This window comes from Mixophyes fleayi, chromosome 2 (genome assembly GCF_038048845.1).
Source record: "Mixophyes fleayi isolate aMixFle1 chromosome 2, aMixFle1.hap1, whole genome shotgun sequence".
Lineage (NCBI taxonomy): Eukaryota > Metazoa > Chordata > Amphibia > Anura > Limnodynastidae > Mixophyes > Mixophyes fleayi.
The window spans coordinates 204179893-204193403 of NC_134403.1; the positions used below are offsets into that span (position 1 = coordinate 204179893).

Below are 13511 nucleotides of genomic sequence, written 5' to 3' on the forward strand. Positions count from 1 at the left end.
GCATATTACTGTGGATTGTGTTAAGGTGCCGTGTTTACCCTGTGTTGCAGTCTCTCCCCGTGCACCTCCTCACATATATATTCAGTGGTACAACTTGCTAGTAGCAGACCACTGATCCCTGTTTCCAGTATCACCTGTTCCAGTATCCTCTCACATAGCAGTGGTACAACTTGCTATCGCAGACCACTGACTCCCCGGATACCTCCACTTGGATTCCATTCTTTCACTCAGACAGCGGTACAACTTGCTATCCGCAGACCGCTGACTCTCATCACCTCCTCGTTTCTGTTGGACATTCCTCCTCACTATAGCAGTGGTACAACTTGCTATCGCAGACCACTGACTACTTTCACGTGTCCTTGTCCATACAGTTCCTCGTGTACTATTACCTCCATATTACCAGTGTTGCTAGTCATAGACTTTCCTGAGCATCTCATCATCTGCTACTTACTGTTCCGTGATCACCCTGCTACCAGAGTACCCTGTTACCACCTACATTGCTCTGGTAAGCCTACCACCTGGTGATCCCTGGGTAAAGACTCCTAGTGCCCGTGACAACTGTATACTACCAACTCCATTGTTTAAAAACCTACCACAACTCACAGTCCCCATAATACTGTTAGTCCATACTGGGAAAAAGCGGAAGTAGGGAAGGAAGTATGGAAGGAGAAGGAGGGGAGCACTTGCTCGTCCTTAACTTTCCAGGAGTTAAATCAGGGCGTGAGTAAGGGTTCAGGCTGCCCTAGGCCAATGCAGTCGCAGTGCCCCCTCATCTTCCACACAGGCTAATTTGCGGCAGGAAAAAAAACCTCGTCCTTAATTTAGAATCAAACTTCCTTCACCCACCCTCCACTAATATTTATATTACCCTGTTTTCTAAAGTCTGCCCCACTTATCTTTTTAAAAGGGTAGCGACAATCTTTTTCACTCAGTTTTCATTAAAATAAGAACTGTATAGCACAACAGAGGCATGAACGAGTAACTACTGAGGGTGAAGATAAGATGTAAATGGTGGGCTGTTATGCTTGTGCCTGTCACCAATCTTGTCTCTCCTACTTGCTTATCCGCAAGTACCTGCCAATGTACGACTCATTGTCTTCAGCCTTTAACATTGGAATACATCTACATTAAAATCTTACATTTTTTCTTTCATGTTTCTTTTTCTTGTGGAGTACAACTTTTATCTTATATTTTAAAATTATTTGTAGTTTATACCTCTCACACTAAAAATGTTGCTCTCCCAAAAAAGTCTTGTGCTTTAGGCTGCAGCCTATTGGATAATCAGGCCCTGTGTTAAAGGTGTGTTTCATGATATAAAATCTTCCTTTGGGGTGAAGTCACCCTTTCACAGCAAGTTGGCTCACTGCATTTGATATGTAAATGTGAGCTGGTTCTCAGGTATAACCACTCACACATACTATTTGAGGTGGGGAAGGAAACTATTTTTTTTGTTTGCCAAGACAATAATTATTAGAACATAGAATATCTTTATCTGTGACTAAACCTTAATAAAAGTTCACATATATAGGTAAAACCACCAAATATCTTGGCATAACTTGAAATATATAACATTGTATTTACATTCTCTATGCAAATGAGTGCAACCTGTTCTTTATCAGCCAATTTTTGGCTAAAACCAGTTGCCTACCGTGTCCTTCATTGGGATTTTTTTGTAGGGAGGTATGAGGTATGTAGGCCAATATCTCCCATCATTATCAGATTTATAATGTTATTTATAGCTTGTTAAGCCACCATGCATAGTAATGAAATGTAGCAGTGCTGTCAATACATGCTAGGACACTGCCTTGGTATTGTCTACCAACAACTTCTGAAGACTGATTTAGATATGTGGTTGCAGCATCCTTTCAGTATAATGTGAAATTAACAGGCCTTGTAGTGCACATCACACTATAGTACATGCTTTCAGAGTCCATGGGGTAAATGGATCATACTCCGGTTTGTACAAGTCGCCAGAAATCGGCGAGTTGACAGCTAAAATTTAAAGCGGCACTGCCTTGTAAAGGGAAACTTGCCTTTACAAGGCAGCGCCGCTTTAAACTTTAGCTGTCAACTCGCCGATTTCCGGTGACTTGTACAAACGGGAGTATGATGCATTTACCCCCATATGTGGGAAACTGCCATCAAGCAAAAAAAAGGGTTGTTTAAGTAGGTTTAGAACTCATGCTAACTGGGTTGTTGTTTTTGAAATAATATCACAAAAATCAAGATCAAATTTTACTTTTATTAGACAACAAATGTTCTTAGTTCAATGGTAAAAAAGACTATTTGCAAGTTCCACATCTATGCTCTTTTACTTTTCCTGATGAGTGTTGCTGAGCCAATAGTGATGGACTGCAAGAAGGAAAAGAAACGTTAATTTCAATTACTAAATCTCTTGACTAACTTTACAAAATATTTCTTAGTCCTGCAACCGTTTATCATTTATCTAACAACCCCACTTCACTCTGTTGAGGAAGATTTCCACTCCACATTTTTATTTTAAATTTATATTCCCCAATTAACAATAAAATGATTTGCCATCATTGTTAGTAGTATTTCTGCTGGCTAGTCTACATGTGCAATTTTGACTGGAGATTTCCCTTACACAACCACTGTTCAAAACTGTGAAATTAATCTCATTTTAATATAACAGATGGCTCCTCATAGGCCTGTCTATGTTTGTTGACTTATACTGCGATTCGTTCCTTCTGACAACTGCAGGACAGCGTGACATATATAGGCCCATAGTGTGCCATTTGTTACATTTCTAATCTCACAGGATTTGATCTACAGTCATGTGTATCGGATATTGGGTAACAAGTGCATGTGTAATCGGCGCCCTGCAGTTGAAAAACATTTAGGGGCATATTCATTTAGCCACGATGCTTGGATGAACATCGCGGGTGTGCATATTCTATGGTAATATGGGGCGAAGCAAAATCCGCAATGCTGTGGTAATGCAGAGTGCCTTTGTGCCCGTTCCAGAGGCACTCTGCACTTAATTGAATATGCCTCTTAAAGTTATCATTCTCTGCAGCACTAATGTTTAATGTTTTTAAGAGAACAGCACATTGTTGCAAAATGATATAGCCACTTGCCAAATTTACCCAATAAGGCAACACAAATGTTAAAAGTGTTCTCCACATATAGGTAAAAAACAAACAAACTATGTAGGGTCTCTTGGCTATGTAAAGTGGAGAAGTGCTATTTCCATCCCCACACAGTTTGGTAACCAATATCTAGTGTCTTCTCATGTTCCTGATGGCTGTATAACAGAGTAAGGTACATTGAGAGGATTGGGAATGCCAAATATAAGTTAAAGCAGAGCAGGGAGCCAGCTTAGCAAGAGCAGCTCTGCTCTGGTGTACAGCCACTGAGACAATGAAAAGTTGGAAGGCAGTGGGGAATGTGGGAGTAGTGTTTACATTTTAAATTGTCTTCCTAATAAATATTAAGTTTGTAAGCACCGAAGATAAGAACTATGAAGAATGATAGGAAATGTTCTTTGTAGTTCGTTTGGAAAAATAGGGACTATTGCAGACACAAATCTTTAAAGCGTGGATCCCATTCAGTCATGAGCCTCCAGCTGCACAGCCTTGGTTTAGATGTTTCCTTAGTTTTAATATGACAGGCCTATATCTAAAAATGAGTTACCTAGAGCTAATGCAAGCTCTGGCTGCACAGTATGTGTCACCCGAAACTTAGAAGCATCGCCGGAGGTGGGGGTGGCATCCTTTACTGAAAAATTATCTTGTTAGCTAACTTTGTCGATTTTGAAATTACATGAACTACTGAGGTGCAACAATTAATGCTCTAGAAGAAATACTGTTGAAAATCCAGCTGTATCTTGAATATTATATTATATTTGCCCACACGTGCCTCCCTCTCTTTTTCTATTTCTTTCATTAATTGATCTAAAAAAACACTTTTGACAATTCACAATTACCTCCACCATTTCATCTCCATTGATTTCCTGAATGTGAGAAAACTTGTCATTCTTGCAGGTAAGTTTTCCACCATCTAGATGTACAGTGACCTGAATAAAAAGATAGATATTACACAATGAAAAAATATGGTCTTTCTTATATGACATATTTATTCTGACCATTCAAATACATTTTTATACTTAAATAACAGCAGGCGATATGTTTACAGCCGATCACAATTTACAGCCCCCCCTCCTAAGTATTTTTAATGAACGGTTTGTGAAAAAGTATATTTTACATAGTGAACTGTGTATATGTTACGTTCTGTATCAAATTAACTCTCTATCAAATGCCCTATGCTAGCTTCACGCTCCCGCCCATGGGTCTTGCAGGAGTGAGCATACCTATGAAGTTAGCATATAGCATTTGTATATAGTACGCACTGATATGATATACTCTCTCATGAATGGAGGGGGCATTTAAGGCACTATATAAAACATATTTAACAAACCTAACAGATTATTTTAACAACTTAAGCTGTTGTACTAACATTTCTAACTCTGATTTGGGACTTTGCAGGTTAGTGTGATTTGTAGACTTACCAGAGAAGGTCATATAAATAACATTTGTCATATTTACTATATATCAGCTTTGCATCTACCTAGAATTTGAATATCATGGCAAAAGACAGAAGTGTAATTCTCTCACTGAAAATTCAATGTTTGCTTCTGCTAAGTGATTCTGACACCGATAAGGTTAGCAACTTAAACTAACACAGGCTACTGTGGGTTAAAATTGATTCGCCAGTGTCCGATTCAATCAGCTCCTACATATTCTTTGACATTGGCTCCTTTGCAAAAACTGAACACTCTCTCTAGTCACCATTGGCAAAACACATCATGGAATAAAACATTGATAATGAGAGAGCAATGAAATTGGCTCATTACCTTAATCTTCTTCCCACCGACGCTGGTGATTTCTGACTCCTTTCCAACTGTGAAGGAATTACTTTGAGATTGTTTTGGGGTCTTTGATGTAACAACAAAGTCATTTCCATTTTGCTGAATTTCGATCACAGGGTTAACATCTTTTGCAACTTTAATTATGTCCTCTGGCAAACCTGGAATACACATATCGAATTGTACAATATGATATAAATATTACATTGTGAAGAGCAAAACTTGAGACAACTTTTTAAAACAGTGATCATTCCCAGATTTGAGATAACGGTTAATTATGCTTTTACCAATACAACTGTTACATTTTTAGCCATAAAGCCATAATATACTAGTGTAAAGGTGCTGGTGTAAATAAAATCTAGTTTAGACCTCAGAAAATGAATATACTTACCCACAGCCCTCAGGAAATTCTCATAGTTCTCCTGAGCATAGACATTCCAGGTTCCACTGAAGGCCATGCTGATAATTGATGTTAGGTAGGATGCAGAGGGTTGGAAATGTGAGGAGTGATAGTACAGGGCATGCACTAAAGCATCTTATATATGTCTAGACGCACCAACTTATTCATTGCATGCCATAATTATTAACTATACCACTATCAATCATTAATGATTTGTTTAATGGTCATGGAAATGACCCATAGTTCAGTGTCCAGTGATATCGCTGCTTGTGAATATTATGTAACAAAGTTTTTATTCTGTCATCCAAAGAACATAGTTATGAAGTTCAGGGTAATTTTTAAACCAGTTACATTTAACTATGATTACATTGCTTAAGGGATTTTACCAACGATAGCTGCAACTAAAAGGGGACAGGCACTAATGTGGATTTAAAGATATTGCCCACATTATTTATGAAGTATTTGCTATTTACCGGTTCTCCAGTTTATATAATTATATATACATACTTATAGTGGCTATGTGGCATTTATGTTTTACGTTTTATTTTATTTTTATTACATCATAGAATTACAATTATTTTACCCCCGACCAATAAAGGCAGAGCGCTGAAGAAAGGAAAAGATAGCTCCAAAAGATCAAGTGCATTCAAAAAAACATTTTTTTTTAAAAAAAAAAAGACTCAAACTTAACAATATCATTGTAAAATATAGGTATAAAGGGTTAATCCTGGCGTTCTCTGGTACGCATTTCGAAAACCTTCCTTCCTCTGGCAAATTTGAGAACACTCCATATTGCCTTCTTACTACACCACATGTTTATAGGCCCTATACAGGTGTAATCATTACTGTGATAAACCCTATTTACTATTTTAAGTGACATCTCCTATTTTAATTGTAAAAGCATAAAGTACTTATTATATTACCTATAATCTATACCATTCATCCTTTCAAAATATATGATTAACTCAAACTATTATGTCATGACAAATAAAATACAACAACGCTAAAGCTTTTCTTAATTCTATAAGTATTCACACTTTGGTACAATCACCTTTAGGTGCAGTTGCTGATGTAAGTCTACTTGGGTACATATTTGCACAACTGGGTATTGCAATTTCCCCCCATTCATATTTGCAATATTGTGAACGTTTTAGCAGGGTCGATGTGAACAAAAGAGATACAGAGAATCTTACCACTAGCATTATTCTCCCGCCACCATGTTTCACTATAGGGATAGTGTTCTTGGAATGATGCACTGTGTCAGGCTTTCGTAGAACTTAGAGTGAGGCCATAAAGTTCCAAATCCCATTATAGGTTCACTGTGTCCTCCAGAATGGAATTCTAATTATTCATCCTTACCAATTCATCCTTCTAATATGAAAATACTTTCCCTCCCGCCTTCTTAGATCTACCTCTGACCTGCACCTCACCTCATCTCTCATAACCACCTCTTAATACCACATACAAGATTTTTCCTGGGCTACTACCCACTTATGGAATTCCCTACCACGCTTAATCAGGTTTTCCGAAAACCTTCAAATCTTTAGACATTTTCTGAAAACCCATCTCATTATTAGAGCTTACCCTAAGCCTACTGATACTACGCACACTAGTGCATGTTCACAACTGTCCCAGTCTCCACTCTGAGATTGGCTCTTCTTTGTGCAGATATTTCCTCTTCCAATTAGGATGTAAGCTCTCTAATGAGCAGGGTACTTTATTTTCATGTCCGCATTTATTTTGTGTACCTTGTATGTCCCTTTTTTACGTATGTTGTGTTTTTGCTACGCTATGGCACTACAGAGAACTGTTGCGTCTTACAAATCTATGATAATTGGTCTCACTAGACCATATAATCATCCACTACTTGGTATATGTGTCTCCTACTTTCTTTCTGTTAAATTGTATACAAGATTTTATGGGAGTTTTTTTGTTTTTGTAACATCCCCATGAAGTGCAGATTTATGAAATGCCTGGCATTGTTGCCGCATGGATAGATCCTCCCATTTCTATCAAAAGGCATTTCTTGTCAAAGGCATCTTGATGGCCTTCCTAACAAGTGCTTTTCTTGCACAGATATTTAGTATTGGAAGACAGCTTGTTCTAGACAGATTTACTGCCAAATCCTTGGCAGCGCTTTTGGAGTAATCAAAAGTCTTTGAAATCTTATTTCCTTAACCTGATTATTGCTTTTCAATAAACTTTACTTGCATTTGCTTTGAATGTTTTTAAATCTTCAGGGTGATCTTTGAAAATGAGTAAGGCTGGATACACACTACACTGTTTTCAGCTGATTATTGGGTCAATCACATGATAAACTACCATTTGGCCCGATATTGCATTAGTGTGTATGCTGCAACGATAAATGATTAACATTTCAAAGCTCATTGTATTGTTTCTTTTGATTTTTAAACCGGACTGAAAATGTCATTCAACGATGAAACAATGTCGTTCAAATCCTCCAGTGTGTACGTACTTGTGACCATCTGTCCGACAATCTGCCAATAGTTCCTCCAACAGAGACGCCTTTCTGGGCATGTATATTAAATTTATGATGTTGTCTCTACGTCTGTCATGTGATACGCTGTCAAAACGTCAAGCAAATGGGAATAGTATTCTTTTAATGGCAAAGCGATAAACCTGTTCTACATACTCCATGTGACATTTATGTGTTCCTGTATGCAAGTATATACAACATGAATTGTTAACACATGTCAAAATACATATTATCATTAAAGTCTCATTTATTAACTGATGTGACATGTGTATTAAATCTTTTTTTCCCTATATCTCTGTGTATTTAAATTTTTCTTTATACAATGGCATACAATGGAGTACAAATATATATATATTGATATGGTCTACTTTTATAATTGCAGCCATTATGCCCATTAACACTTCTATGATAATGACTGACTAGAAATATATTCTGTACACCTCTGTCCACCCTGTCTCTGTACCAAAGAAAATGTTTATTGGTTTTTGCCTTCATTTCAGCCTACCTATCTAGCAAGTGCACCAAATAAACCAGAAAGTTGTTTACAATATCTATTATTTGTAAACATTATCCACATTTTTTTTTAAACTGGATGTAAAAAAATAAATAAAAATGCTGACATTGCAGAACATCTTAATCTACTAAATAAATGCACAAAGCTATACAATCTGAATCTTTGTTTGTGGCTGTTGTGTGCACTGAGGTTCAGCCTTTTATTTAAATTAGCATATTGCTGCTGGGAGGCCATAATTCTGTTCAGTGTGTACAGTGTCACAATCTTTAGAGATGATAGTTATGACAGAAATCATAGCTCGAACGCTAAATCTTGTAAAAATTGTTTAAAACGTCTATAGAGTGTGCGCATGAAGTAGCACGCAGATCGGGACTTCAGTCATTGGTAAAAACACTAGCGATATCACATTAGAAATTTTCTGTAGTGTTTTCCAAGCCTAACCGACTGTGGGACCACCCATAGAGGTTTTATAAATCAATTGAAACACTGCCACATTCCCACTGCTGCCCCGGCAATATCCCGGTTATATGAACCGGGGATATTGCCAGGTGACAGCCTCCCACCCATGCAAATTCCCAGGTTGTTCAGGTTCACACTAAACCCAGGTCTGCCCGGGTCTCCCTGGCAACATTACAAGAGGAACTTTGATTGACTCCTCTTGTGATGTTGATTTTTTTTTTTCTCTTTTCAATAGTTTTCGGTGAGACCCGGGTTGAAAAACTCGGGCTCACCGTTCAGACTGCCATCTACCCAAGTCGGACCCAGGAGTATTCCCTCAAAAGATTACCCGGGTTCAATTCCTGGGTAATCTGACCCGGGTAGATGCAGGGGACCCCATTCACACTCAGCCTCGCCCTGGCAATAACCTGGGTTTTTGAGGCAGTGTGAACAGGGTATAATTGTACACAGGTACAGATCCAAACAATTACTAATAACAGCTCAGAAGACAATACTTCTCATAGTCACTATACGTAGCACAATATCCATGTTGCTCTGTAGCCTTGGCTGAGAGCAGATCCCATATAAGTTGCTGGTCATGAAGATCTATACTACAATCCAATCAGTGTCCATGGGATGACAGCCCTAAAAGACAAATAGAAAATTAAAACAAATGATAAACTGGTCCTCTATTTATTAGCTTGGGGATATGAATCTTAGATTATAAATGGAGGTTCCCTTTATGCATGTTGAAGCTTATACAGGTAGCATCGTCTATGCATTTCTTCAAGAATGTTAGAGAGGGAAGAGTTAGAAGTCAGGTTACTGATGGTTTTTAGTTTGACCCACAGAAAATGTAAACCAGCCCAAGACAGAACTTGATATATTTTTGTTCAATTGTCTCAGACAAAGTCATCAGTATAAATGAAATAAAGCTTTTATTAGAATGTTTGATAGAAAGTGGAGGCACTTTCTACAAACTGGTAGGTAAACATATCTGGAACATAACATATTTTTTAATTAAAACTGACTTGAACAATAAACATCAGGGGTATAGAAAAAAAATCAAGACATTTACATTATATTTACATTTACATACAGAGTTTTATAGTTTCTGTCATATCGTGTAAAGTGGTTTCTGCCACCACTTTACATGATAGCATTGAGTTGCAGCAGGAATGTGCTGCACCAAGGATTGAAGAGACTTTGTGCCTTCCTACTAATGTACATGGATAGACTTTCAATCTCCATATAGTCACTGCTTCTAGATTGGCCTTCAGATCCATGGGTATACATACATCACCATTTTATCACCATTCATCACCATTTTTAAGAATCCATGTTACTACTATGAATGAATATCAATTCCAGAGCTTCCTCCTTTTTCTGTTATACAAACATATAAGTATTGTAGACTGAAAATTTACAATCCAGAGTCCTGACTAATTCGGGGAGCCCTGTTCAAATCACAGTTGTATTGTGTGCTTGGATAACAGTTTTGCAGTTTCTTATGAGAATGCCTAATATAATCCACACGTCCAACAATTTTGATTAGCAATATAGTTGTTTTAGACCAAATGGGTCTGGACTTGTGCATTGGTCCAAACGATTGCTCGATCCAATTGCATGAGACTTTTGATTACATTAAGTGTTAAATTCTGTCGGCTAATGATTGGAACTTTTGGTTATACCTTCTGATGTTACTAAAGGAGTTCAGCAGTGTTAATGTGGATGTTAAGCCACAACGCTTTTGTAACTTAAACAGGTTGCTGTTTATTTAAAGTTGATAACAACAGATGGATGCAGTTACTCACAGTTGCTTGTAGTACAGCAGTAACAACAATTGCAGCAATCACAGCCGTGCAGTTTATGTTGCGGCAGATTCCTCCTAATATAGTCAGGGGAGCCTCCGGTCACTGTATTAATCACTTTGAGGGCTTTATATTATTGTGGCCATGCAGCTTCTATAGCTGCAACTGTCCGCTTCACTGTCTCAATGGAAGTAACGGGGCGAAGCCGAACTTCCGGTTATCAGGTGCCGGCACATGCGCAGCAGTGCAACTTGGACATTGTCAGGCTGCCCCACATCCTCCTAGATCACCGGTGAACTACTGCAGTTGCCTTAGCAACCCGAAACTGGAGACAGTCGAAAACGCTCCTAATACCAACAGGAACCACCTGTCTATAAAGCCACTGACTGACAGGAAACCATTGTACACCTACAAATTTGATAGCCAACTCAATGTCACAAAATCAGGAGTAGTGGATGGAGCCTGTCTACCAGTGGTTAGCGTCACTGAACGAAGAGAGCGGAGTCTAACACGCTTCACTGTTTGGGATGTGCAAGTAAGTCACTGAAGAAACGGGGGTGAAAGAAGCATGGTCAGACAATCCTAGGTCAAGCCGGGCTGTAGTGAAGTACCAAATCAAAATGCGGAGGGTGGTCAGGGAAGCCAATGATCAGAGTCAGTCAGGAAACACAGAAAAAAAACAGGATCCAAGGGAGAAGTCAGGAGCCAAATGGATGTCACAACAGGGTTGTCAAATTGTATTGTGGCTGTTAAATTTTTGAACACTTGCTATCTAAAAAGTTTTTGGTTCCATTTTACATGGAACTGAGGCATTTAAAATGTTTTGATGTATACTGAGTACTTCTATGTATAGTTACATTTGCACATACAACAATTTAAGGTTTATTTATTCTATTCCGTGAGTGTCACCATCTTAATCCTTCTGATTTAATAGCAGTTCATTTTTAAATGAGATGGAAGTCTTGAGTTAGGTGGGTGGCACTCACTTAGGAGCGCTATAGGAAGGTTTATTGTATTGATGTTCAACAATTAAATCTGTCAAATTTGGCCTTATACATGTGTTGTGCCAAACAATCACAGAGTGTATGGGATCATAAAGGGGATTAAAACATCATTGAAAGGTAGCAGCAGAGAATTATAGATTATTTACACGATGAGACATTTTCAGAACTGTTCCATGAAATATTTTCCGCATTAGGAATGTAATTTTTCATGTTTCCTTAGTTGAATTTGAACTTAAGTGTTCCGGGCGGAAATCCCTCTATTATTTTTGTTCCACCCAGAATTCTCAGTTCTACCCTAACCACACCATACCACAGAACAGAATTAATTTACATCATTTATTGTCATCATCCTAGGTCTACTTATAAACTAAAAATTCAGCTAAATGAAAATGTACAAATAAAATGCAGATTGGCTAAATGGCAAAGCAAAAGTGCCACTTGAAGATCATATTGCTGGGAATTCAAATCACTGCACTATGGCCTCTTCCACTGAAACCAGACAGAAATTGCAGCTACTCATCTCTACTGAAAAGGTAGTTAGTTGATATTACATTATTTCTTTATTGGGCCTGAATTAGTAATTTGTTCATTTTTAGTCCAAGTACCTCTAAGCATAGCAGGATGTGTGGTACATATACCGATCTTGAACAAATAGTGATAATTCCATTTAAGTCACATGCTAACTATAAACACATACAAAAGTTTTCAGAAGATTTTTTTTTTTATTCAACATAATGTTCTTACCCTATACATTGCATTTGCCAGAGTAGTTGTGAGTGTGACACAACTGGGAGTTGGGGACCTTGCGGCTGTCATACGAGCATGTCACATGGTCAGAGTTTAGCTCCTCATGGACATGCATAATCCATGAAGATGAGGTTAGATGAGTGAAACAGCAGACCAAGAAATTTAACATAGATTACATTCCAGGGGGTATATTTACTAAACTGCGGGTTTGAAAAAGTGGACATGTTGCCTATAGCAACCAATCAGATTCTAGCTGTCATTTTGTAGACTGTATTAAATAAATGATAACTAGAACCTTTTTGCTATAGGCAACATCTCCACTTTTTCAAAAACGCAGTTAAGAAAATATACCCCCAGATGTGCTCAAGGGGGTGTAAATGGGGGTAATAGTAGTAGAGATAAAACAGATGGGTAAGTGGAAGGGTGAAAAAGAATGGAAGTCAGTAACAACGAAACAAGTGCAAAAGTAGTGGTGAATTACTGTAAAGAAAAGTAATATATGTCATGAATTGCATATTGACTCAGCCAATGATGCTGTTAAAGTAGCTATTTACCACAACATAATAAATGGACTCCCTAATGAATTCTTTGTTGGTCTTCTGTATGTTGAGGTCAGCAGCACCATATACTCTACTGTCAATAAAGAAACATGTAAAGAAGCTTTAGAACATAAAACATGGAGGCAGTGCGTATTGATGAACTCTTCATGAAAATTGTCTGTGGAAAGCGACAGCGACAGTGTGAATTATTATTATAGACGGGAAATAGTCCTAAAGCATTAAGGTTTGTTTTGCAGTCATGAGGTGTTGCACAAAGCTTATGTAAAACAAAGGAGAAAAAAAAAAGGAAAAAAACATTATTATATTCCACATAACAAAAGATAGACTGGGATAGTTGAAGTTGGAAATAACTGAATAATAATAGTGCTCTCTCTGTGTATTTAGAGCCATGGTAAGTGCAGTATATCCTTTTCACTGCATTTTTACTGTACATGCATCTTATTGACTACTGATAAATATGAGGCAGAAATGTTGTAGAGTAGAAACTGGTAATCTATTTAATATGATAAATCAACCAAACAGTCAATAATTATGGCAAATGATACATTAAGTTCAGGATTTTGAGTGAAACCCATATTCCATTATAAATGTACTAAATGGATAGCCAGTAAGTGTGGTAACTGATACATGGACCTTTAGGCTTTTGAATGGAGTC

At 37.7% G+C, this 13511-nt stretch overlaps 1 protein-coding gene across 1 annotated transcript; it reads right to left on the reverse strand.

Annotated features, from left to right (window-relative positions):
• Nucleotides 1-2222: 2222 nt before the first annotated feature.
• LOC142140284 (fatty acid-binding protein, liver) lies at nucleotides 2223-5422 on the reverse strand. The gene is made up of 4 exons (XM_075198095.1): nucleotides 5277-5422; nucleotides 4874-5046; nucleotides 3947-4036; nucleotides 2223-2352 (listed from the first exon to the last, which is right to left on the reverse strand). The coding sequence occupies exons 1-4, from the start codon at nucleotides 5341-5343 to the stop codon at nucleotides 2302-2304; spliced, it is 381 nt and encodes a 126-aa protein (XP_075054196.1). The 5' UTR covers nucleotides 5344-5422; the 3' UTR covers nucleotides 2223-2301.
• Between the last annotated feature and the right edge of the window lie 8089 nt (nucleotides 5423-13511).

Bases quoted from the DNA above. Each gene is read 5' to 3' on its own strand.
- LOC142140284 (XM_075198095.1), bottom strand. From the start codon at position 5,343: ATGGCCTTCAGTGGAACCTGGAATGTCTATGCTCAGGAGAACTATGAG. The intron at 5,047-5,276 runs GTAAGTATATTC...TGTGTATTCCAG, and splicing joins GAATTTCCTGAGGGCTGTGG to GTTTGCCAGAGGACATAATT. The intron at 2,353-3,946 runs GTAATTGTGAAT...TCCTTCTTGCAG, and splicing joins ATGGAGATGAAATGGTGGAG to TCCATCACTATTGGCTCAGC.